The sequence below is a fragment of the Pararge aegeria genome, chromosome Z (assembly GCF_905163445.1).
Source record: "Pararge aegeria chromosome Z, ilParAegt1.1, whole genome shotgun sequence".
Taxonomy (NCBI): Eukaryota; Metazoa; Arthropoda; class Insecta; order Lepidoptera; family Nymphalidae; genus Pararge; species Pararge aegeria.
In genome coordinates, this window is record NC_053208.1 from 21,435,200 (window position 1) to 21,462,552 (window position 27,353).

The window sequence follows — 27,353 nt, forward strand, 5'->3', positions numbered from 1 at the left end:
ATGGTAAATGTATGCCTTCAAATCTCCTCAGCTTAGGTATTACTTACTTAGGCATTCCCTTGTTCGTCTTTGGAGATAACAGGCATTACTGGAGATTTTTTTTATTTTATGTCATCTGCCTGCTTAGTTCATACAACTGCACATTACATAGTCTCATAAAGGTCCCTTTTTAGAGTATGAATTTTTAAGAGTTGCGCAGTGTGTAATTGAACTACCAATTCAGATCAATGGGTATGAGAGAGAAAGCCTGTGCCTAGCAGTGGGATATCAATACTCGTTCTCACTAACGAAGAACAAGGCAATGCCTTTCTAAGTTACGCCTAATCAAAGAATATTTCTAGGCATACATTTACTTTTCCTCAATCGATTTTCACCAAGCAACTCATATATAACCTAACTTGTCTATGATTCTTGCCTGGATATGTGGTATTTTGTGTTTGTGTTGTCTTATTTTTCATTTTTCGTATGGATTTAAGGTTTTAAAAAAAAACCGAACTTATATTTTTTCATCGGTCAAGTGTCAGTTTTCGAGTTCCCTAAACATTACGCACCGCGGCTAGTCACCGTCTAAGTCTTTTTTTGTCCAAGCATCCCCCAAAATGTCCTAGGTTTACTGAAAACGGGCCTACTAGGCTGAGGTTTGATTGTCATATAAACTCTAAAATTTAATTTGGGTGGCGATTATGAAGACGCCGCCGTCCGTATTCTCTGGAACTGTGATAGTTTAAATTCTCACAGATTATGTATTCTCTATTGCCGCTAAAACAACAAATACAAAAAAGTAGAATAAAATAAATATTTAAACACCGGTTTTTAATGTTTAGATATATATCTTTATATCTCTCGGCACTGTGGTCTTTTAGTACGCTATCATGGAAGGCTCAGCTGCGTGCGCAGTAAGAAAACTAAGTTAGTTTACCCACTTTGAAACAGCTAGACTTGTCCTTACAAGTCTTGCTGTTCCAATTTGTCTCCAATTTAATAAACAAATTAAAGCTAAATTGTAAATTTTTGATGCTGGGAAAGGCTGAGTTTGTTGCCGGCTTCTCTCTGGTAGAATTTGCTTTCCTAACCGGTGGTCTGTGGCGTGCACTTCATACATTCGTTAATGCACTGGCTAACCTAATTTCTTGATATAACTCTTATAGTAGCAGGATTTTTTCAGTTTATGTCAGTTTATGCCAGGCTGGTAGAGTTACTACAGATAGATTTCACGTTTCAGAATTGCTTTAAGAACAAGCAATACTTGAAATAAATGAATCTTTCATTTTGATTATTATTAAAATCACTTTTGTGGTATCAGGCTTCCAGGCGGCGCACGGGGAGGCGCCTCCGAAACCGTCAACGTCGCAGCAACAGCCAAAACCGCCTCTACAGTGGAACAAGCTGTTCAAAAAGTAAACAACAATGCGAACGATGCCAAAAACTAATAACAAACCAACACACTACGCGCTCACGTATCACCCGACGACATGGACGCTTAACGGTGGTACTACAATAGACAAATGGTGAAATGAAATAAGTGCACCAAATCTAGTGTTTGTGTGTGGTTGTAAAGTGCTTGAAACACATTTCGAAACGCAATTTAAACAGTTGACATTTGGCTCTAACCGGGCCCGAGACCAGAAACGCATAAATTCCGGTAAAATTCGATAACACGATTCCGATTGAGAGAAGGTTAAATTTCTTTTATAATACTTGACATCAGATAATTATGTACTTAAAAAAGTTCACGCCGCATTTGATTTATTTGTTTATATTTATTCAAAGTTTCTTATCCCATATTATTTACTAGATAATTATGTACTTAAAATATTTATGCTGATTTGATTTATTATTTATGAAGTTTGGATTTATAATTTCTTTCACATTTCATTTATTTCAGACAAGCTTCGCTCGGCGTTTTCTTTTTGTTGTAAAATATTTGTTTCCTCGTAGAAAATTGCAATCATTTTAATAAAATAACCATAAATGCACGTATTTCAACATTTTATTTTCAAACAATCTGCTAAGTATCTGACAGAAAATACGCCAAGTATAAATAGATAAACTTCAGGAGCAAAGCCTTATTACACAAAAAAAAATCTAAACAAATCGTTAGAGCCCTTTCCGAGATACACGAAAGATATTTGTACACATACAAGAAATGTTCGCAACATAAGACATTGAGCAAATAAAGACTGGAACTGCAGTGACGTTAAAGTCCCAAAAGTGCACTCAAACGTCTTGTGAAACGTTAAACAAATATTTGTGAATCGAAAATTAGATTACTCAGTTTCGTAAGTAATCATTTCTACAAATGACAATGAAGCAATAAATAAATTGAGTTTTGAAGAATGAGCGATTCACTATATTTGATAAACTTATGGGAATTTGAACAGGAAATAATTTACTATAATATTGAAATAATAAATTTATAATTATTATTGTATGTAATTAATATTGTATGAATAATTGAATTATTATGAAAGTACGAATACTATTTCATCTCACTCTAGATTCTATATATATTCACACCCTGCCCTGCCTAGTATAAATATTCCCAAACTATAGCGTGAAAAATTATTGTATAGCTATTTTAATGTATATTGACATATTTGAACTTTTTGATTCACTTTCAATATTTGAACACAGTTTGCAAATAAATGTGTAGTTTAATAACTTGCAGACAACTATTTCGTTTTTACAACTTATGATCTTTACAATAATATGTATTATTATTTTTAAATAATGCTTGATCGGCTCGTAATTTACCACAATTGTTAAATAGCTCCTAATTGTTTGTATTATTAAAAAAGACGGATAAGAAATGTAATTCAATTTTGTTGTGTTTTGTTAACGGTTAGGCAAAGGTATTGTTGTTGTTAATTGAATTGATTTTCATATATTGTGAATATTTTCATGATATATAGGTTAGATATTAGAGGCGATGCGACGTTCTCGGAATTATCTGTATGTACCTAAGTCGTTAGTAACGTTCCTTTACCATTTTTAGAGCGTAATATTTTAATATTTTTATAACAACTTAGACCGCTTTAAAATGCTCTTAAAACTCAAGTAGGTAGGTCCAACTGCGCACAGTTCATTGTTGTATTAATAAGGTCATTAAAATATGTCGCCCTCTTGATAAACAAAACTATAGTTTATAAAGTCGAGTATTATAAGTTGAAGTCGATGGTAATGAGCCTTAAAATGGGTTATAAAGTTGCTATAAGTTGATGTGAACAAATAACAGTCTATTAAAAGGGCGACCACTATGTCTTAATCCCTATCTAAATTATTGTGTATACCAACGAAAATATAAGTCCCGTGATATTTTACTAATGTACCCTAAAGTACCTCAGTAGTTTATATAGGTAATTTATATTGTACCTTATTTGCATGAGCGTTAGCCAGTTTGAGCTTGATGTGGAATTTATAGCACTTAATAGCATGCATAGGTAGGTGTATCGTGGCGACTTATGTTTTTGGTGTTTTTTTTTGTGTTTCAGATATGAATTCCCTTTTGGCGCGGTTTTCATGTGATAAAATACATAAACAAGTATTACATATAACTTACATTCGCTAAATTCACTCTGAATATAGGGATTAATTACGCACTTCGAGGTAGATTAACTTTATAATTCGTAGCCTTGTCGAATTGACGTTTGCTAATATTTTCGAGCATGGTTGAATATGTGGAGTTGCCGGTGCGATTTAAATACTTATTTTTTGTGATGGATCGTTGATAGGGTTAGGTTCTAGGCTGTTTCATTTAGCATTTAAGACGGATTGAAGCACGGAGCTTATCTGGTGTTTATTAAAGCATACAATACCAAGCAAGCAAAAAGAACATAGTTTTTAAGTGATACGATAAACGGCTATCTTATAATTTTGTACCGTTTAATATAAAGGTTTTTTTTTATTTTTTTGTTATCTATCGGACTTTTGCAAAATATATTTGTGCTGTACGTGTTTCCTGAAAACTTTGGTAATTTCACTTGCATTTATCAGCTTAGACAAAGAAATGTAACATCTCTTTCTTGACTTTCAATCCGTATGTCCGACCACGCCTATAGGTCGCGATGTTGATTAATGAATGAATAAAAGCACTAACCTTAGCTTCCTTAACGTTGCGCTCACTTGAAATATAACACGACGTATGATATAATCAGTAATGGGGACCGTGGAAAGAATAGAGTTACTGAAGTCGCGAAGCCAGTCGTAATGGGGACCCAAGCTTCCAAGAGAGTTGACCCCACACGGTTATGCTCATTGTCGGTAGACTCCCCCCACAGATAAAATCCGAATTGTCAATGTTAAGTTTTCTTTTAAAATTTCTTCATTCTAATTATTATTCAGCCACAACAAATCACTCATATTTAGATACAACGAATACCTTGTGGTTAAAACTAATTGTAAGTAAGAAATATTCTTGAAAACAAATAAATTTAAACTTATTGTAAACTAGAAATTGTTTTGAAAGCTTTTAATAAATTGATTCGGAAGTGCGTCAATTAATCCACGATCCGAAAAAAAGAAATCGCGTAATCATGTACAAATGTGCCGGAAGGGAATTATATTATGTGGAATATAAGTTAATCTCTAATATTAAGAATGAAGGGATATTTTTATATATTTTTTTTTCTATTTTGTATATCACTGTGCGATGACTTGCCCGAATAAACGTAATAACGACTGACTAACATAACAGATTCGGGGCGTCCCGAGAATGAGTGCGTAAATTCCATCAGTAGAAATTGCAATAATGTAATAATTGTAGTTATATTCAAGATATGGAATGCATTGCATGGCTCCAATTAATTGTATTCTAATTATATTTGAAGGCAACTTTAAGTGTTTCTGCCGTAATTTAAGAGTTAAGCGATTATTAATAAAAATAAAATGTAAACTCGATGATGGATTATGTGTAATTTATATGTGATTGACTACGTATGTTACCATTAGTCGTGTCGAGACGGCGCATTGTTCTGTAAAGTGTTTTAGTAGTAATTTTATCTTAGGGAGAATTTAGATATGTCCGTACTAATTATCAACAGTCAAGTAATTTTAAGTAAATAAGTTTTTTCGAGGTACTGAGTGACTTCAAACGGGTTCCGTGAATTGCACAGCCCTAGGCGATATTCGCTATGACATAAGAATAGTAGCACTCCTTTATATTCATACTTATCCGGCCCGTAATCCAAAAATTGTTAACTTGTTACAACACATTGTAAATTTCGTACGCTCAAAGAAATCTTAATAACAAGACAGAAGAAATTTTTTGTACGCGTCACCCTGTCGCCGCGAGCGAGAGTGTTAGTGTTAGAACGAGAGTGAGAGCACTCAAATGTTACACAAAACATTTGTGAGCATTCAAATGTTACAAAAAACATTTGTAGACTTTGTAATTTCTAAAATACATTGTTACTTCCGCTCTAAACAACTGGTGAACGCCGTTGTGAAAACAGAAATGTATAGTCCCCAGCGCGTGCGCAGAAGCGTAGTGGTACGGCCTCTGGCGACTTCTTTCGGCGACTAGTGTTTTCTATTATTTTATTAATAACACATCTAGTATTTTATTATTAAGATTTCTATGCGTGTGCCATAACATCGACGCTCTCACCGGGTCAGATAAGTCTATGGAATTGACTGTCAAAAATGACGTTGTGACGTCATGTTTGCCAGTTCCTTCTTATTAGTGATGGTGTCATAGAGAATCAAAGCGAATAAAGCATAGCTGATTAACTTTTTTGTTCTCATAATAATTTAATTGATTTTGTAACACATCTGGATTCTCAATGCGAATGACATTTTAAAAATTCTTTAGTTTTTTTCTACCATAGCAGCCATACTTTCTTGCACAATTTATCATAACTAAAAACTTGTTACAGGGTTTTACTGTTTGCTAGGAATATATTAAAGTTGCCCTAGCTGGTTGCTCCTCAATGTAAAACTTCATGCACTATTAATTGTTTTAAATCCTGCTAGATGTCGTTTTATCTCCGCATTGTTTGCAACTGAATCTAAACAACAAAAAATATTTAATACTGTTGCACGTTGCCTTAAATTTCGCCTTAAGACTGAAATGTTAGAATTTTACGACACGTGGTTTGTAAAATACCTCAAATAGATATAATGTGTTCTTTAGATTTAGGTGTAGATAGATAATTCTGGAAAAAATAAAAACGATATCTACTTTATGTAAAGATATTGTAATTAATAATATAATAATTTGTCGGTATGTTTATATTACAACCATCCACCAAGGGCCATCTCATGCTTGTGTTTCTGCGAGGTTATACCCGCAATTGTTTAATTATAGTCTGATTAAAAGTAGTCTAAAATAAGGCCAACGAGAGATAAACGATGTAGACAAACGTGACGTTTATGTGCGAGAGTAAATTACAGATATTAACTGTCCTTTTCTATTGCAATTTGACGTCAGTGTATTTACACTTTTATCTTACTCTACATAGTTTGTTATAATGCGTCTTACTTAAGCGAGCTCAAAGTGACCGCAGTGCATAGTTGCGCGTTATTTTAATTAGATGCAACCGCTTTTATTATTACTTTAACAATTCTCTTCACCATATTCTAATTCTCTTCACTATATAATTTTATTTCGAGCATTTATTTACGTTGTTCAGCACCTTATCTTCTTCATTTTAAACTCTTACTGCCAAAGGTCACTGAAAGATATCTCGTATAGAGATAAGTGATCTTTGTCATTTACTTTTTACCTCTTTTTCTTCAAAATACTTTTTTATTCTTTAATTCGACACCGACTCGGCTAAGAGCGCAAAAGAGTGACGTGGACTTCAAGTCGGGTCCAAACGCGTGCAAGGGCAGAGGGCGCTGTGTTTGTTTTTTGTCAGTTATCAGTCTGGTTTTATGGGTCTTTGGGAACATATATAAAAAACTTGTTTGTATCAGCGAATTGTTTGATTTCAATTTTTTTTTTACAATTTTATAAAACATGCATAGTTGCAGTTTACAATAAACTGTCTTATAAATCGAGAAAACTTAAAAGATATACAAATTATACGGAAATTTCGTTTGTAACAAACACTTAGCGCCCTCTTGCGGAACTATTTGCTCTTGTACAGCTACGCGATTTTTTTGAGTAGACGGCACTGCGATCTTCTTCAGTAAAGGGAGATAACTCCAAGTGATTAAATTTACGTATTTTTCTCATTATGTTATTCGAAAGGGAAAATGAATGAATATAATGAACTTAATATTTCATGATTTTGTAATGCCGTGTGTTAATTTTTGGTTTATTTATTAATAAGGAACCGTGTTCGATTTTCTCTCTATTCGGCATGCTCGTTAAAATTGAGTGCATCAACTTGAACATGGGAATTCGCGCTAAGCTCTAGTGTTTTCCAAACTTAAAGCGCGCCTGGACCCGACTTCACTTCGCTTCATATTCGCGCCGCGGTCGCTTTCAGTTAGCTTATAGTTGGTTTTTCTCTTGATTTTGATTTTTATCACGGTTGCGTTTTTTATAAGTGATGGTAAAGCCTGAATCGTCATAACAGCCTTTCTTCGTTAATGCCAGGCCAACGAGGTCTGCCTTTGATCAAGGAAAAAATAAACTAGTAGGACGCCATGTAAGAAAGTATGACTGCTGTAGCAGCAGTGAGTACCGGTATTAGTCATCTAATTTATCTATCCGGCGATATCTCCAAAATCATCGCTGATTAATGATTAATTATATTAAATCCATTTTAACAATGTTGACTTCGCGTTACTGTGATCATAAGGGAATAGTATTACGGAATAGGTACCTACTGCTTTAAATGAATCAATTACCGAATATAGCTGAAGGATTTTTTAATTTGCAATTCGTAAGCTTTGTATCGCAATTAGAAAACCGCATTATTTACACAGATCGAAAACTCTATCGAAATCCGTTGAGTAATTTATGCTCATGCACAAACAGGTCATGTAACACTAGGTCTTCTTGTATCCGGAAACGATGCCTTAACATTTCGGGATAAAAGTATGGGTTATTTTACATGTCCGTGCAGCGTAAGGTATAACACGGTTGCTTTGACGTAATCCGCAAGAAGTAGAAAAATTTGTATCGTGCATCCAGCGCTAGCTTTTCCTGCATGTTTAATTATGGTATGCTGCACAACTCAGATTTTTCTAGTTTATGTCAAAGACGGTTTGTTCTGCCATAACCAAGACTCCGGTTAAGTTATTTAGTGCCTCTGAAACGATTTCTAAAGTGTTTTCTAAAATTTTGGAGGATATTCGTGTGCGACGTGCAATGTGCACTTGTTGCACCGTTGCGAACTACATTCTCGGTTTTCTATGCGATGTGTGTTGTAATAAAATATTTTTACATCATGTGCTGTTTTCTTTTTATAACTCTGTACCCATACCATTTATCCCTACTTTTTTGTTTGACCTCTGTCATAAAGCAAATAAATTTTCATAGGTTCGAACACAGAAAAATTCAGGTAACAGGACTTGGAAGCGGTATTGAAAATTTATTTTCCTTGACGTACTGAGTTTTTGACGTCGAACTCTTTTTTTTGTGGAGACTGTTTTGCCTCCGGTATCACCAAGAATAGTAAGAATTGTACGGAATTAAAAATCAGACTAGCTACGAATGCTTTCCGTTTAGGAACCTCTGCGCCCTAAATTATAGCATGAAACAGTAATATTCATCATCATTAATCTATAAAAAAGCGAACATTTTTGAACTAAAGGCATCTCCCAACGTGATAGCCCATAATAACTGCTGAACAGGTGTTGGTGATCGCAATATATGAAAGAGGTAAGTACAGAGGGAGCTACTGTCCATTCTCAGTTTTATTCCATTAGTCGTCTCGCACGACACTGAACTAGGAAGGGTGGTGTAAATTATTTTTCTGAGTTGTAATAATAGGCAAAGCAGAATAATAAATGTTAAGATCCTCCAGTCGCCTTATGTAAAACCTGCGATAGAACCTTGCTTGCGTCCTACGCCACGGAGGTCCGTGGCATTTACTACGCCGTTGCAAGCAACATCCCTTTTATTCATAAAATAAATGACGGCGGTTCATACCATAAGTAAGATCTTGTAGCGAGAAGGACCTCTTTTGGGCTATCATAAGTGTGCTAGATTTACAGATATTTTTAAATAGAATCATATAAATCTGAAAGTTATTGTTTGCCCTTCCTTTATACGCTCTAACTACGCAACGAATCAACTTATTTTTTCGCATAGAGTTACATGTAAGGACGGTCAGTGACAAAGCCTAAATTTTATCGCAGGAAAACAAGCGGATGCCTACAGGATTCGTAAAAACCATAATAAACTCTGACAAGGACCGCGGGCAGCTGGTGATTAATAAACATTCATTACTGATAGTTTTCATAGAAAAATGAGCTAAGAAAGTTGTCAGTTGTCAGTAAAAAAATAAGGTGCAAATGAGAAGTAGAAATATTTATGTGCTTTTTACTTACTTGATATTTGCTTACGTAACCTGTCGGTTATTTACTTGCCGATTTTTTTGTCAAAACAAACTATTAAATCAGCACGTTATAGCCGCCTTTTATAATGTAAGCAAAATATTTGAAATACATGCAGAAGAAAGTTACTGACTCTAGGGGTGTGTTATTTAATGTTTCCAAATGCGTAACTAGATGGAGCTTTGCCGTTTTGCCACCCGCTAACGACTTGTTATCGCCAAGAGCATAATAGCTGAGCGCGAACACTGTTCACACAGGTAAGTGTTGGTAGGGACACTAAAAGACGACTATGCTTATATGCATAAATTTTTGAAAGGTCAAGAACGATAAGTTCTGGGCCAAATATACCTAAATATGTAAACATCGAAGTATCATGTACCTACCTAGTGGTTCGGACGGTTCCAATATTTCGGTATTCCTACTGAAATGGGAACCGTTCATCGATCTGCGGGTATAGTCTAGACGGTCTACACAACCTGTTCAAAAAAGTTTAAACACTTGACCACCACGCTCCATATTACGTGACAAAAATTTTATATATTAATGTTTTATATTTTGCTTGTTATAACTTTTTGAAAGAATGAAAATAATAATGCATTTTGACAATTTACGAATCTAAAATGTCACGATGTTTATAGGTAATTCATTATTAAAGTTTTGTTTTAACAATTAAAATAATAAATACATTTTCAATGCTTTTAATTGCTTGAATAATACGTGCAACTGCTTATTTACTTTGATAGAAAATGTGGTTGTACCCCGATTACCGAATACCTACGTCTGCGTAACCCTTTCGAGTTCGGGCGTGATATTATGTTATGTGATTTCGTAACAATGCATATTTATTCGATAGCAGCAATCGCCGTTGATTTACTGTAAATTTTTTGTATGTTCTAATTTCTGTTAGTTCCGAGTCTCCGAATAAACTTATAAAAAGCCAAATTGATGACCTACCCGGTCGGAAGTCGGCTAGTAGAAAATCAGAAGATTAACTCAGATAAGAACTTAAGAATAAGAACTAAGAATTAACTTAAATGAATGGAGAACCCTCCAATTATTAGCCCTCTGTCTACAAATCTGGTGAAGTTTTACGCAGGTATTTACCTACGCATGCGTAGCACACCATCGAGATCTCAACTCAAGTCTAAAAGTTGATTGAATTTCGTGTTGCCAAACGACTGTCAGTCTGAGAGCAATGAAACCATATATTTTTATTTAATCAAAAAATATGTTTAAGTCGATTAAAAGAGTAGGGCGTTTATACAAGTACAACGTAATCGTGACGAGTAATGTATTTATAAGAAATTACGAGATACCAGCACGTGTTGAGGGCGTGATCAAGGAGTCTGACCCCAGTTTCTATAAAATGGTGGAGTACTTCTACCATTTTGCCGTGAAAGTGGCAGAACCGTCACTGTTAGAATACTTACAGAAACACGCTCATTTCTCTGATAAGAAGAGGAAGCAAAGAGTTGCCGGCATTTTAAAGGTATCTCTGTTGATAATGAAACCTTAAATTAATTATTTGCTCGTGATTTACCGCGGTGCCTATGCCCATCTTTAGAACGGAAGCTACAGACCGGAAGTCAGTCCAGAATACCAATTTACCAAACCTAACCTAAATTGAAAAATGGAGGACTTCCATATTATAAACTTTCATCGCCTCATTTACCACGCTTGAGGAAAGTTTTTTCGAAAACGAAGAAACAAGTGTTTCTTTTTTTATGACCAACAGCCCAAATATCAAGTCGTCATATCGTCATATTATTACATATGTATAAATAACTTGAAAAATTACAGGTATTCCACAAACTTTCTTCCCTTAGTTAACTCCCTTTTAGAAACTTATTACTGAGTACATACATTTCTAGTGGGCTCAACTGTATTTATAGCATTATATTATTATTGGTACCTACCTATCGCTACAGGTCATGGGATCCTGCAACAGCTCGCTTCAGTTCGAGTTTCCTTTGCTGCGCAAGAATGGTGACTACGAAATAGTGAAGGGCTATCGATCACAGCACAGTGTACACCGTCTTCCTTGTAAAGGAGGTAGGCTGTCTAATGTAAAATATTTTCATACCCGATGATTCAAAAAAAAAGTATTATCTTAATATAAGATTTGAAGACTTAGTAATTAAAAAAAAAACAGTTCTTAAACTCAAACAAATCATGCAGCTTTAAACTCGCCTCCAGTACTAGCACATATAATTAAAATTAATAGCCTCGCAATGAATCTGATTGACGAGAGTTTGTTATGAGGTGGCTATATATGAAATGATCGGGGACAAACGATAGCGCGAACTAATGTTTACACAGCGCCATCTAGGATTGGCTTTGGAAAACTTCAGTATTTAACATACCGTGCAACAAGGACGTTTAGTGGCCAAATGTCCTTCATAATTCCGCCAACCGTGATAAATGTTTTTGGTGAGGAGTTTACAAATATGAATTCTACATTATTATAATGTTATGGTATAAAACTACATGAACTAAATGAATTTTCATTGAAAACGAGATAACTTAATTAACAGATAAAATCCTTTTATCATATACCTATTCCATGTATCCCTTTTGATCATGGTTTTTTTAATCTTATTTTATTTCAATTAAATTTTTTTATGATAAATATCCAGTGAACAGTGGTAAATTTTATGTTTTGTAGGTGGGCGTGATCACTGTTACGCAGTTTTATACTTTTACAGTGATCATCGTTTCATTCATTAGCGGTTAAGTTATGTTATTGTTCACAAATGAATAAATAAATAAAAAATAAATGTACGCATCAAAAGTGCCTACTATATGCCTACTGGATTTTTTTTTTTAGTTTATGGTTGGAAGGATGTTTGTTACTCTTGTACGCAAAACTTCTGAACCAATTTGACTGAATTTTGGAATGGAGATAGCGTACGAAGATGCGGGCAACAGCTGGCAATAGCTAAATGAACTAATGAAATAACTTACTTTATGAATTTATTAAATGTACTATTGGGTTTACAATTTAGACGTATAGACGAAGAAAATAACTTAAAATGAGATAATAGTAATAATAATTATAATAAATAAATATAATACACACATTGCCATCTAGCCCCAAATGTAAGCGTAGCTTATGTTATGGGTACTAAGATGGCTGATGAATATTTCTATGAATAATATACATAAATACTTATAATATAAATATAAACACCCATACACTGAAAAACTTTCATGTTCATCACACAAACGTTTTCCAGTTGTGGGAATCGAACCCACGGCCTTGGACTCAGAGAGCAGGGTCGCTGCCCGCTGCGCCAATCCGCCGTCGATTAGATATCTTCATATCTATATTTCTTGTGTGCGTGTGTATGTCACTGAAATCCTTCTAAACGGCTAGACCGATTTGAATGAATTTTTTGGTATGCGTTTGGGTGGCACCCTGGATGGTTTAGATTCACAAATCAGCCCGACAGATGGCGCTGGGGTGCGCTAGTAATATATATAATAATTACTGTAATAATATAATAATACCTGACGAGTAATTATTATATATATAATACTAGCGGTGAGACACCTTTGAGGTGGGTCTTTTAAGAGTATTGTTTTGACCTTCATAGTAACCACACGGGTAACACCATCAGCTGGGTGTTTTCCGCCCCATAAACCACCGACCCGGTGGCGAGTCATCCTCTTTGACAAGAATGACATCCCCTATATTCGGCTCTGGTATTCGAGAGCTCCACTTGAAACGATTCATTAAATTTGATATATACTCCCGAGTCCCGATACTAGCGCTGCCAACATTCTTTGAACAGATTGCCACCTTCTTAATGTTACGTTTGTAGGCTTCATAGTTCCTCAGATTTTGTGATTATTCAATGAGTGAGTCAGTGGTATTTCTCTTTTATACATGTACTAGCCGTTTCCAGCCCGCTTCGCTGGGCGAATTAAAAAAAGGAAATAAATTACATTTTATGTTTCATTTTTATTTATTTTTTTCATATTTTTATTATTCTCCTTTTTTTTTATTTTTGTATGAACATAAATAGGCCCCGCGGATAGAACTGTAAGCATCGATATTGTTTAGACTTACTCAAATTCCAAATTCCATCGATTTAGCCTGTATCTTTCATCCAGGTGATTTTTCTCACTAATATTCATTGTAACTTTCAATGTGCAATCATTATAACATTTCCGTGCCTTTCTTCCAAAAATTAATAATAATTGACATGAAGAAAAAAATTTGAAATGAGCATTGAAAGTTTAAGTTAAAGTCATTGCAAGTCTAATATGTGAAGTTGAAATCTGTCTAGGTTCAAGTGCGACGAATTTTCTGTTAACTAAAATTTTCTCCGTGACATCAATTTTTTATAGAAAATTAATTGTGCATGTTTTTTATGAATTCTATTGGAATAAGTAACTAAATTTCTTTTCCACATCTCATGTGCTTGGAAAATGCATTCATTTTAATCTGTTACATTTCCGCGATCCCGCAATAAAAGAATTCGTCGGTTATGTAGTCTGCAAAAGTAAAATTAATGTAAAATTCTTAGTCCGTTGATTGGATAGCTACATGTAAAGTTAAGTTTTTGAAACCACTCAATGACTTTTTCTCCGCTGCCAAAAAGACGATTGTTGTAAGGAAATACACGAATATCCCTACATACACGAAGATCCCACCAAATTTGGAGTCTGTAGAAGTTACAGGTTAGAAATAAAAATTTTAGATTTTAACACCCACCCCCGCAATTCCTGTCGGAAGTAGACTTTATTGAAATCCATTTTGAGATGTTCTTTATGTGAATAATAAAAGATTCCCACCATATTTAGAATTTTTAGAAGCTATATTTCGAAATTGAAATTATTTATTGTTAACACCCACCCCCGCGAACCTTATTGGAGGTGATTCATTGTAAAATCCGCTCGAAAATCATTTTTATATTACATATAGAACACTCTCACTAAATTTGGAGTCTATAGGACCTATCGCTTGGAAATTGAAAATTTTCATTGTTAACGCCCCCGCAATCTTCTTTGGGGTGGGATATCGTAAAATTTGTTCATAAATCATTTTTACATCACTTTTAGAAAATTCCTACAAAATTTGGAGCTTGTAGGAGCTTTAGCTGGAAAATTAAAAATATTAATTGTTAATACCCACCCCCGCAACCCCCTGTGGGGTGAGCTATCGTAAAATTCGTTCATAGCCTATTTCTACACCTCTTACAGAAGATTCCTACCAAATTTGAAGTCTATAGAAGCTATAGTTTAAAAACGGGAATTGTTCATTGTTAACGCCCCCGCAATCCCCTTTGGGGAATGAATTTCTTAAAATCTATTCATAGCTGACATAGCAAAAGTAATATTCCTACCAAGTTTCACGTTTCTAAGTCTTATGGTTCCCGAGATTTCGTGGTGAGTGACTATATAGATGGGAATTCTTCGATTATCATCGAAATTTTTAACTTTTTGTCGGGCTTTTTTAAAATTTTCTTACATACAAAACTTTCTCCTTACAATTCTGAAGATAAAAAAAAAGCCCAATTGGTCCAGCCGTTCTCCACTACCGTGAGTAGATTCTTAGCTGAATGTAAAAAACCATAATCCGTCAAATACACTCTGTTGAAATCCATGAAAACAAAAGAATCAAGAGAAAATACTTATCTTTTGTTTTTATTAGCGGGATAAATGTTCATAAAAGTAAAACAGCAATAAAAAAATGAAGGAATGTTGGAATTCAAAAAATAGATAGCCATAAACCATCTAGGAAAAATTTCGCATCGAATGGTGGTAGTTTCATGTCGATACGATCAGTGGTTTAGGCGTGATTGAGCCTCAAATGAAGACCATTTTCATTATATATATATAGATATAGAGAAGATATGGTATACCTCCGTAGATATTATACATTAAGATATTTGGTAACGTACAATGCAGGCACTTAGAGACTTGTAAAATTCGATTTGTTTTCTTACAGGTATAAGATTTTCGGATGCAGTGAATTTGGAGGAAGTAAATGCGCTTGCTGCACTTATGACTTACAAGTGCGCATGCTCTAACATACCATTTGGTGGCGCCAAAGGAGGTATTACTTCTGGGCATGACCTTGGATTGTAAGCTTCAGTGGGGTACCCATATAGATACACTAGCAGGTAAACTAAGCTCGGCTGCCTACGCCGTCAGGAAAATTAGACAGATTACTGACGTAGAAACAGCAAGACTTGTTTACTTCGCGTACTTTCATAGTGTGATGTCTTACGGGATCTTATTATGGGGCAAAGCTGCTGATATTGAAACTATATTCATATTGCAGAAAAGAGCTGTACGGTCAATATATAAACTTAAATCACGTGAATCCCTCCGTGAAAAATTTAAAGAAATTGGTATACTTACGGTAGCCTCACAATACATTTATAACAATATAGTATTTGTAAGACAACATATTAGTCTTTATAAACAAAAAGTGGATACAAACAGTCGACTTACAAAAAATGGTCATAAATTAGTGACATCTGCATATCGTCTGCGAAAGGTGCAGAAGTCATTTGTGGGATTGAGTATACGCTTTTATAATATGATTCCTAAGGTAATTTTGGACCTACCAATCCATAAGTTTAAAGAATGTGTTAAAACACATTTATTACAGCGAGGTTATTATACAATTGATGAGTTTCTTAATGACAAGGTTGCTTGGAAGCATCCGGCTCTGCTTTCATCTCTCACAAGATAGAAAAATGAATGTTAAAATATAAAATGTAAATTTTTGATGTTGGAAAAGAGCAACTGCTGAGATTCTTGCCGGCTTCTTCTCGGTAGAATCTGCCTTCCGAACCGGTGGTAGAGTCACTACACACGGACAGACTTGACGTTTCAAAAGTGCTTGTATTAGGCCTACTTGAAATAAATGAATTTTTTTGAATTAACACATATTACATCTTCTAATGTAAATGCCGTCACTCGCCATATCTTTTTTTTTCGGATAGTGTGTAGCTAAGATTAACCCCAATGATTTTAACTATAACGCGGTCTTGTTGGCGTGCCTCGGAATGAGGCTCTGCTAGGAAGATTTTGAGCCCTAGGGCTCGAAGAAGCGAAGGGATCGTCGGCATGAGGGCGCCTCATGTGAGGCTGAACCTCGGTTCAGGCGACGATTGGAGTGAAGGGGTTACGGACGGTGATTAGTCCGCACGCCCCCGAGGCCGTGGTGTGAGCTCACGTCCGGATGACGTCAGAAGTCGGAGACATCGTCTTCGCCGGCGAAGACGCTGTGAAGAGGTTGATTGTGCGTCCTGAAGCATTGTCACTAGTAATTTGGTCGTAAGGGTCGTGAAGGAAATGTTTAAGTGCCCTTTTGTTTAAAGTGGTGCGAAGGTTGGGTGAGCAAAAAGAAGCCGCAAATATAAGGAGGTTTGGATGTCCGATCATAATTTCAACCGATAGACGTCCGCGGCTCTCCTTTTGTATCGATTTCCACAATCCATGACCTTGCCGCATGTGTCCAGCATAATTAAACACCTTAGGTGTATGTTGTCATTGCCTCGTTTTTAGCTTGTTAAACTTCGGACCGCGAGATTCGAATTCAAAAAAAAAATATGCAAGGTACTTTCTATTAAGGCTTTTCAGTACCCGGAGCTAAGGAATTGGCGGTGTCAACCCCCGTGCCTCTGAGAGCCATAAAATCGTCAATCGGTAATAGTTCTTAAAGCCCAGCGACCCGCAAATTAGCAGCATGGTGGGTGTATGCTCTAAAACCATAGACCCACCACGCTCCTTTGAGTGACGAGGGTTTAGCTCAGCTGTGGGAAGGTAATAGGCCGTGGTTAATTATATTGCCAAGATTAATGAATTTTATTATAGTTTTTATTGAATTTCAGTAAGAGACTCAGAGAATTCTACGAAGATTAAATCGCGGTGAACCGTTACTCCGTAAAAGATACCTAATCTGCGATATATATTAAGTGCTACTGATACTATTATGTTTTTATTAAAATGATAAGTTTTTGCTAGGGGTCGCTATAAATCCGAAAAAATACACTGTAGCTGAATTGCAGAGAATTACTCGGAGGTACACATTGGAGCTTGCGAAAAAGAATTACATTGGTATGCATTTTTATATTTTTAAGATACTCCCAAAAGTTTGTACATTCTTATTTATCCATATCAGGCTAGCATGGGCAGGAGAGAATTATCTCCCCGGGAAAAGGACAAAAATGTATCTTCTCCCACAACTCTCAGAGCACTGGCGCACAAGTGGAAATAATATCCAAATAATATATGTATAGTAATAATAAACAGGGGTAAACTTCTCCTATTCCAAGTTCCTTTGCTTTTAAAGGTGGACACGTTAATTATATCCCCTGTCAGGGAATATAATTTTTGTCTGATACCACCCAACTCACAAAAACGTGCCGCTAAGCGATCCAGCGTTCTGGTACGGTGTCGCGTAGAAACCGACTTTGATAATGTAACTGCCATACCCTAACAGGTTAGCTTGTTACTATCTTAGATTGATTAAAAGATGTGTTCACATACTATAAAGTTGATGGTGGATCGATTGAGACAACTTATAGTGTCTTGTTTTGTGGAGACCGAGTTCGACCTCCGGCACGCACCAATGACTTTTCGGAGTTATGTGCGTTTTTAATTTCAAACGGTGAAGGAAAACATTGTGAGGAATCCTGCATTACGCCTGACGCCAGTCTGTCGTAAGATACGTAATTACCACAGATTTAAGAACTAGAGAACCCTCATTCAGCGATTAAAGTATGCGCTGCATTGCATTCAAAAATAGTGAAAACGCCTTGCGCTTCACGCGGAATGTTGCTAGCTCACAAACTTTACCCATTTTACCCATTTTATCTAAACGTTTAGAACATTAGAGGTTAAATAATTACTGTCAACTGCTCAATAAAATAAAATGATTAACCACCTGTTCGAGAAACACTACTACAGTGCATGCAACTCATAGATGCAAATAAGCAGTGCATACCCTGACCTTAGGGCCTCTCAGGTCATACAAGACCATTAAAGTTATGCCCGATAATGACCACGCTGGGCAGGCGGGTTGGTCATCGCAGGGCTAGACTGATCTCCCCGGCGTCGCAGACACCGGTCTGTGCCATTTGTTCAGCCTAGCCAATTCGAAGTGGTTATACAGCCACTTGTCGGTCGCCAGAGCCTCGTCGGTTAGTCGGCCGGGTGCACCACGTGCAGGTGAGGTTGGCAATTTGGGAGGCTGACTGGTACTAGCCACGCCCACTTACACCCCCAAAAAAGTATATTAAAAGTATATTAAAATAACCAAATTAAAAAATACATTCAAATAATATGTTCAAAAAGTATATTAAAATAACCAAATTAAAAGTTTGCCGAATTATGTTAAATAAATAACTAACGTTTACCAGGTGCCGTTGGCTATTGATGAAGTAATATTCATTTTATTTATTGTTCAAATAACATCTTTTAAAAGCATTTGTGTCCTAAGAAAATATTACGGACATATTTTGACTATGATATTCTCATTATCGCTTGCGATCGCCAAGCGCCATTATTGTTTACCTTTTACCTTCTGTCATAACAACATATATTCACCGAATTATAATTAACTACTGTTTTTTTCGTTTGCTGTACGTTTGTTTGTAAATAGGTACAATTATTATTGTTAACATTAACCTTTGTGACAGTGTAATGTTTGTAAATGATTGTGAGGAATATTCGTAGTGTAAGAAAGTTCATATATTTGGCGTGTGATCAAATGGTTCAGTGTGCTTGGAAAATGTAGGTAAGTTTAGAGCTAATTCTTAACTAACGTTTTATAACGATTATTCGTAAAGGAAGGAATGCACCTACAATGAGCGACACGTGAAAAGAGACTGACTCACATAAACAGGCGAATAACAGTGATCAGTTTTTTTTTTCATTATTTATTTATAATAATGCCTATGCTACTTTATTGTTTACACTAAAAAAACAATATTTAATGTAATTGCCGCAATGGCAGACAATTTTAAAAACTCGCTGGTCGGTCGTTTCAGACTTTACTATACTGGACATAGGAGATGCGATCTACATAATATCAAATGGTTATCACAAAAAATGTTAGTTTAGGTACTCACAAATAAAATTATACAGTAACATCAAAATACCATGTTCAGTTCCTATTTTTTAATGCATCCCCTGACCGAAAACCCTATGCACGCCACTGGTACAGTGGCGTGGTTTTTGATGCTTCAAATTTACTCGTGTATACGGTTTGCGTACGTTCTTAATTTTGTGGTAAGTTTAACCCTGCCGAGTTTGCCTGAGTTAGGAAATTGGCTATTTACCTCGGAGTGCCGCGGAGGACCCTTTCAAGCCATCCGATTATTGTCTCGAAAATTTGATAATTATCGTTTAAATCCGTCAAAACAGAAGCCTATGCCCGCAGTGGGAGGGATTATGATTATGACGGCCGATTGGCGCAGTGGGCAACGACCCTGATTTCTGAATCCAAGGCCGTGGGTTCGATTCCCACAACTGGAAAATGATTGTGTGATGAACATAAATGTTTTTCAGTGTGGGTGTTTATATGTATATTATAAGTATTTATGTATTTTATTCCTAAAAATATTCATCAGTCACTTTAGTACCCATAACACAAGCTACGCTTACTTTGGGGCAAGATGGCGATGTGTGTATTATCGTAGTATATTTATTTATTTATTTATAATTTATTTCCAACTTCTGAAGAATTTAATTGAAAATTTTAGGTGCGGGGATAGATGTGCCGGCGCCAGATGTAAATATTCTCCGGGCGGGAAATGTCCTGGATAGTTGATACGTACATAAAAACTTTGGGTAATATTTTAGTTTTAAATTTATAGCTACTACATGATTTTAAATCATGATACCTTTCTACTTTCGAGATTTACTCTCACGCCCGCCCGTGTACAAAATAAATACATATAATGAGCCAAAACAACATTAATATACTTACTTAGATACATAGAGATTAATACACTATCTGTAATATACATTACATAAATACATATTTGCAACGGGCGGAGGATTACACCCCGGCAGGGGAGACCAGATGGTCGGGGTGAGGGCGACAGGCTAAGAAATCGGCGGACTATCCTAGCCGAGTCCAGCAACACCACTTTCTGCATAAGTCGCGATACATTGTAGCTCGGTAGCCAGTCCTTCCGGTTTCCCCTCCTGTAGCCCTGAAGTACGCACGCATGACAATCTCGTTCATGAGAGACGTCCATCTCATGCAAAGCACACCACCAGCGGCGGGCTCCAAAGATTGGACCCCATTGGGCTCTGTCGGCGCTGTGGGGAATACCTATCTACATTTATTATTAATTTATTATTGTCTGGGCGTTATTTTAATTCTGTAAAGAAGTTTAATATCTATTTACCTTTTTTTTAAAGTATTTAGTAATTGAAAGACCCACCGCGCCGAGCATTGTTGCCAATTCACAGCATAAGGCTGAGTATGCGGCCATTTGCCATATTGTTAATATTAATCGATAAACATTTAGTTTAAAATCTTGTATTAACAATAGTGTATGGCAATAAAGGATTTTTATTATTATTTATTTTATTTACAATGAGAAAGTGAAGTGGAATCTCATCGTTCATAAACAGAGAAACACTATGCGTGTATGCGAGGGGCATGCTATTCTTTATATATATGGTGTAGGTGTTAATCCTCAAGGATTGTAATGTCACCACAACCACACACCACACCCTTTATACCAGAACACATTACTTCTCCTTGACGACAGCTAGTTGCTTTGCGGCAGAAATAAACATGCTATTATAACTGCCCGGGATACATACTAACATAATGTTGTTTAGGTCCTTGTTATTCTGGCGTAATAAGGATTCATTATTTGTATACGAGGCTGCGATTTCAAACGTATTAACATCATACTATACATTATTATATCCGAATTTTCTCTGGTCTGATCTGGTGAGAGACTTCGGCCGTGGCTAGTTATCACCCTACCGACAAAGAAGCGCCGAAATCGATTAGTTATCGATGGGTTAAATATAGCTTAGGGAGTACTAACAGGTTAGCCCGCTACTTTCTTAGCAGTCGCATGACTTCATACATGCACGAAACCTCTTCATATATACCTCTTATAAGAGGAGGATTTTTGTCGTTGTATTCAATTTTCCTGCTGTATGCTGTCTACGCCACTGGTAAGAAACCAGTGGAGTAGTCAGCTGGGCTAACTGTAGTGTAATAAAAAAAGTACTCCTACTGCACTTAGGGCATAGGGATCTGAACGCCGCAGCCTGTGTGACGGGCAAGCCTCTCAACGGTGGCGGCATCCACGGCAGGGTCGAGGCGACCGGTCGTGGCGTCTTCCTTACCACCACGATATTCATCTACGATGAACACTATATGAACATGATCGGACTTCAGCCGGGCTACAAGGTACGCCACAATACTCTGTCCACTTAGGTTCCTCATCATCATCATATCAACCCATTACCGGCCCACTACAGGGCACGGTTCACCCCCCTACAAAGCAAAGTTAAAGCCGTAGTCCACCACGCCGGCCCAGCGCGGATTGATGGACTCCACGCACACACGTAACGGTGAAGGAAAACATCGTGAGGAAACCTGCATGCCTGAGAGTTATATATAATGTTCTCAAAGGTGTGTGAAGTCAACCAATCCGCAGTGGGCCAGTGTGGTATCACTTGCTTCAACGGCGAAGGAAAACATCGTGAGGAAACCTGCATGCCTGAGAGTTCTCCATAATTTTCTCAAAGGTGTGTGAAGTCCACCTATCCGCATGAGACCATCGTGGTGGGGCGTGGTTACGGGAGGACAACCGTGCCCTGTAGTGGGTCGGTAATGGATTGGTATGATGATGATGATGATGATTTGTATGTTTATAAAGAGATTTTCTGATTTGTTCAAGTCTGATTTTTTCGGGAGAGTGTGAAAGTTCGAATAGAAAGAACTTCCTCCGAGCGGGTGTTTATGCTCGGGACCAAGGTCCGAATATTCATCTTTGGAAGTTGTATATATGGTTAATTTTTGTGAACACTTCGTTAGCGCGATGCAGGATCTTTGTGGCGCAAGATTGTTTGATAATGACCGCAACTAATCTATGGGTATATCTTCTCACATTAACTTTTTCCAGGACAAAACCGCTATAATCCAAGGCTTCGGAAATGTGGGTGCTTACACCGCAATGTACCTTGAGGAGCATGGGGTCAAGGTGCTCGGAGTGCTCGAATTCGATTGCAATCTTAAGAACCCTGACGGTATTAACACTAAGGTTGGTATAAAACGTTATTATTTATTGTAACCTTCGCACCTCATATCTTGCTTGGAATTTTGTCATACGCTAGCTACCATAAGGGTCTGAACAGCGACATTTTCTGTGGGGGTTTGGACTTTGAGTGCGCAGATTCGGTAGCAGTTGAGCCTTAGTGCCCCTATGACATCGGTAGGAAATATATATCGGGAATAGCCTAAATACCCAGATATCTCTGTAATGCTAAACAGAACAGATACTCTTGCGTCACATGTTGTGTCGGTAATGACGGGATTGAACAATTGCTGAAGGGATTTAAGTATAGATTTTCCATACACACTCAACACGTGGGGATGCCAAAGTGGAATATGCTCTAGAAAATGCGTATTCACTGTTGATTTGAAGGGAAGATGCAAGCCGGAATTCCGAATATCCGGGGTGAATATTAGAATAGACAAATTAGAAAACAAAATCTTATTTGTTATCTTCATAATTATTTAAAACCTCCATAACCGGGCTTCGTCTTATGAATTGGTTTTTAATAGGAGCTCCATTATTATAAAAGGAAAAACAAAGGCAGCGCCAAGGGGTTCACGGGCGCGACTGAATGTGGCCCCGAGTTATTGTTTGAGAAGTGCGACATCTTGGTTGCTGCTGCTATGGAGAAGATGTTGACCCAGGAGAACGTTGGCAAGCTTAATTGCAAGGTGAATTTAAATCAAGTATCCAAATCGGTAATCTAGTCAACGTCGATGGCGCATCTGTTGGCATGCGAGAAGTAGCATCAACTCTAGTGAGAGATTTTTGGGCTATTATGGGGGTTATTATATGTATACTTTCTTAATTACCTTAAGTGTAGTTAAGTCTTTCTTTTTGTTTTTTTTGTGTTACATTTTTTATATCAGTTTAATTTTTTTTTGCCTAATGTACCCAGCGGATTCGCATGCTATGTTCGCATCGAGAAGGCACAATTGTATTCAGTTGCCAAATAGTGCTATAGTTTATATTAGAGTAAGCAGTTGATTGTCAGTTATGAGAACTAAAAAAAATCATTGATATTTGTATCGCAATTTCTTGATGACACTTTGGAACTCCGACGTTGATTCTTTGAATGTTCTTGGACCATCGCCACTTAAGCAACCCATCTTGCTTAAATATATTATCATGCTACTCTTATACGTATTGGATTTTGCTTGTTGGTTTTTAGTCCCTTGTAAGTGTGACCGACCGCATAACTTGCTTGTTACTTGTAGTGTGGATGACACTAAATTCTTATTGAGTTGTAAGATGTACGGGAGCTATGGTGATACGCTCGACCGTAACAATAGGAAGATCTTCCTCCGAGCGGGTGATCGTGCTCGGGGACAGAGGTCCGAACATTCATTTTTGGAATTAGTATATATAGGCATTCTTCGTGAACACTTCGCTAGCGCGATGCAGGAATTTTGTGGGGCCATTTAGTGCTGTAACGTGGACACCGCTACAAAAATATCCAGGGGCGTTAATCCATTCCTATGGATCATTTTATGACTGAAACATCTGATGACAATTTACGGCCCGACCTGGGTATCTATCTAACGAAGTAACTTCTACGGAGCAGCGACTCTGAGCTCTAAGTCTCAATCTCCTTTGAGGGGTTAGCCATACGCCCATCTTTACTGGTTTAAACAACATCATGTTGTAGCTGTAGTTTCATCCATCAGATTATCGCGGAGGGCGCAAATGGTCCAACTACACCTGCAGCTGATTTGATTTTGCGAGAGAAAAACGTTCTGGTATTGCCCGACCTACTAACCAATGCCGGTGGCGTGTGCGTCTCATACTTTGAATTCCTGAAGAACTTGAACCACGTCAGTTTCGGCAAACTGAGCATCAAATTCTGGAGGGATTCCAACACTGCTTTACTGGGTATGTATTCATAATTATATTAGTATAATTGGCATTAGTAAATCACCACTGAAAATGAAGGATTATTTTTCAATGTCAGTTGACTGGCTGTTCAGTAAACACTTGACATAATCATATACATTTTTGGACACGAATTTCACAGAATAGTGATTAAATTTATCTCTAGAGCCTAGGCCCAAAAAGGCCCGTACCCGGGCCGTAGGCTCTGGAGGGGCGGTGCAAATTGAAAGTATTTGTAGGTATTACTCTTCATCCAGGAAAAATGCATAGTTCTTATGGAATAGAGTTAAGGCGCGATTCTGTTATAACGATAATCTCACAGCGCGTAAACAGAAACCCTTTTGCATTAATAACATAAGTGGGAAAATAGCGATTTTATGTTCTTGTATATTTACTTTCTATAAATGCCTTCTTAGTTACTTCATTCATTGGAATCATTCAAATGAATAAACCGTTGATATTATTGTCCACCATTTCATATTGGGCCAGCCTTGGGGACTACTGCCCTTCTCATTGTGCGAGGAGACCCGTGCCCTGTAGTGGACCGGTAATGTGTCGATATGATGATGATGATTATTGTTGCTTTCTTCGACTATTGAGAGGCTGTAAAATCCAGCATTATCTGTATTATGTGTAGTTCGTCGGAGTTCCAAAGTTTCATAATGGAATTGCGATACAAAAAACGTTGAGTGTGGAAATCTGAAATCTCCCAAAAAATATAAACGTCATATATTGGTGCTGCCAAAGCCGACGCACTAGATCCTTGACCAAACTTTTTTTTTTAATATAGTTTTATTTGTTGTAAATTTAGTATTATTTCAGTATTATCTGAATAGGGATAAATTAGGAGTTCATATAATAGATTACCTGATTTTAAATAGATTCGGTGGAGCAGTCGTTAAAGAAGGCCAACATAAGTGCGAAGATTGCGCCAACACCGAAGTTCCAGTCGCTTATGTCGGGGGCAGACGAAGAGCATATCGTTAACTCGGGCTTGGAATTTAATATGGAGAATGCTTGCCGAGTAAGTGACGCATTATTAAACATTATTGTATGTCGTCGTTATTTTGCTTAAACAGATTAAATATGCAAATAATAGTTGGAAGTTTGAATTGTATGTTGATATTTCTTAATGGCCTAGTAGGTAATTGTAATATAATACTTACTTAAACTATGTAATAATAATCATAATAATAACTGAGTACCTACTTGACATAAAGTGAAAATTGTAAAAAAATTCAAAATGTCTAGAGTGCCATCTTTTATAATTTAGTTCCGGTAGTTTCTCGTCTTGATGACGTCGTCCATAGTTGCACAGACAAAACCCTCGGTTTCCCTAAAATGCGAATTGCTCTACAACCGGTCCTAACAGGGCGTTAAAGAATCTGCCATGCAATTACTTACTCTTCCATACCGTCACACGATCTGAGTTACTAAGTATTTATGACTCGCGCCAGTTCTCTATTAATAATAAAGCCTTTTTAGCCATCACCTAAGTATTACATTGATGTGTATTGTCTATAAAATTTCACATCTAATTATGCACATTATTCACTTTCAAAACTGATCATATTATGCCACTTCTTGGGCGGAAATTCCTTCCGGTATTGGTCTATACCCAAAAAGGGCTCCAGATTCCTCCATATTGGTCCAGATTTCCCTAACCTTGGCTCTTTCGATCCACTCTTTTCCTGCTGTCTTTATAGCATCGTCACTCCATCGTTTCAAAGGTCCTTTGAAACGATGTACTAAGGATACGTAATTTTAATTAAATATATATACTACGACAATACACACATCGCCATCTAGCGCCAAAGTAAGCCTAGCTTGTGTTATGGGTACTAAGATAACTGATGAATATTTTTATGAATAATATACATAAATACTTAGAAAATACATATAAACACCCAGACACTGAAAAATATTCACGCTCATCACACAAACATTTTCCAGTAGTGGGAATCGATCCCACGGCCTTGGACTCAGAAAGCAGGGTCGCTGCAAACTGCGCCAATCGGCCGTCGATTAAGGTAATGGTGGTATTTCATTTATTTCCAGAACGTGAAACGTGCTGCCATACAACATAAACTGGGCCTGGATATTCGGACTGCTGCCTATGTAACAGCTATCGAGAAAATATTCGTCACTTATGACGAGCACGGGCTTGCCCTTTGAATTAAGCCAACAGAATTATGTTATTGAAATGATGTTGTAAGTAAAAAAGGTAGATACGGTATAGTATTTAGTGATGACAAATTGCAAGTAACCTTATATTCTACTAGCTGTTGCCCGCGACTTCGTCTGCGTTTGATTTTGTTTTTAAAGTATTCAGTATCGCTAAGCCTTAAATGATTATAGTAGTATATATATATAACATGTGACTGTCAATGAATTATAGACAAATAATTTGCAATAAAATAAAATTGCGACTATAATTAAAGATCTAAGCTATCCTATCTCTTAAGTTGGACCAGACTGCTCACGGTGTGCCCATTTAATTCAAAATCGGTTAAGTAGTTTAGGAGTCCATCGCGGACAAACATCGTGACAGGAGATTTATATATATTAAGATGTATACAATTGTAAACAAAACTGCCCCCTATCTATTTCTATCTATAACTTATCATTTTTTACTACGGCACACAAGATCCTCGATTTGATAATCGGGCTGCGATTTGGAAATCGGGTTGCGAATGGAATTGCTTTTGGAAGTTACTGTATTGGATAGAAGCAGGCGGTAACTTTGCGGAA

The 27,353-nt window shown here is 36.8% G+C and overlaps 2 protein-coding genes across 3 annotated transcripts in view; both read left to right on the forward strand.

The window, feature by feature from the left end:
* LOC120636068 (CCR4-NOT transcription complex subunit 1) overlaps positions 1-8,340 on the forward strand; it is a 45,088-nt gene extending 36,748 nt beyond the window's left edge. For both annotated transcript variants that reach the window (XM_039907347.1, XM_039907346.1), the window contains one exon: positions 1,304-8,340. The gene's annotated coding sequence lies outside the window, so the exon portion shown is untranslated. The remainder of the gene's footprint in view (positions 1-1,303) is intronic.
* LOC120636656 (glutamate dehydrogenase, mitochondrial-like) lies at positions 873-26,819 on the forward strand. The gene is given in 14 exon segments (XM_039908218.1): positions 873-909; positions 1,304-1,397; positions 10,753-10,939; positions 11,379-11,502; positions 15,407-15,514; positions 17,437-17,529; positions 20,178-20,215; positions 20,217-20,265; positions 21,693-21,859; positions 22,578-22,715; positions 23,240-23,401; positions 24,398-24,602; positions 25,484-25,626; positions 26,661-26,819. Coding segments are annotated over 14 exon segments (1,662 nt in total). The 3' UTR covers positions 26,778-26,819.
* The last annotated feature ends 534 nt before the right edge of the window (positions 26,820-27,353 follow it).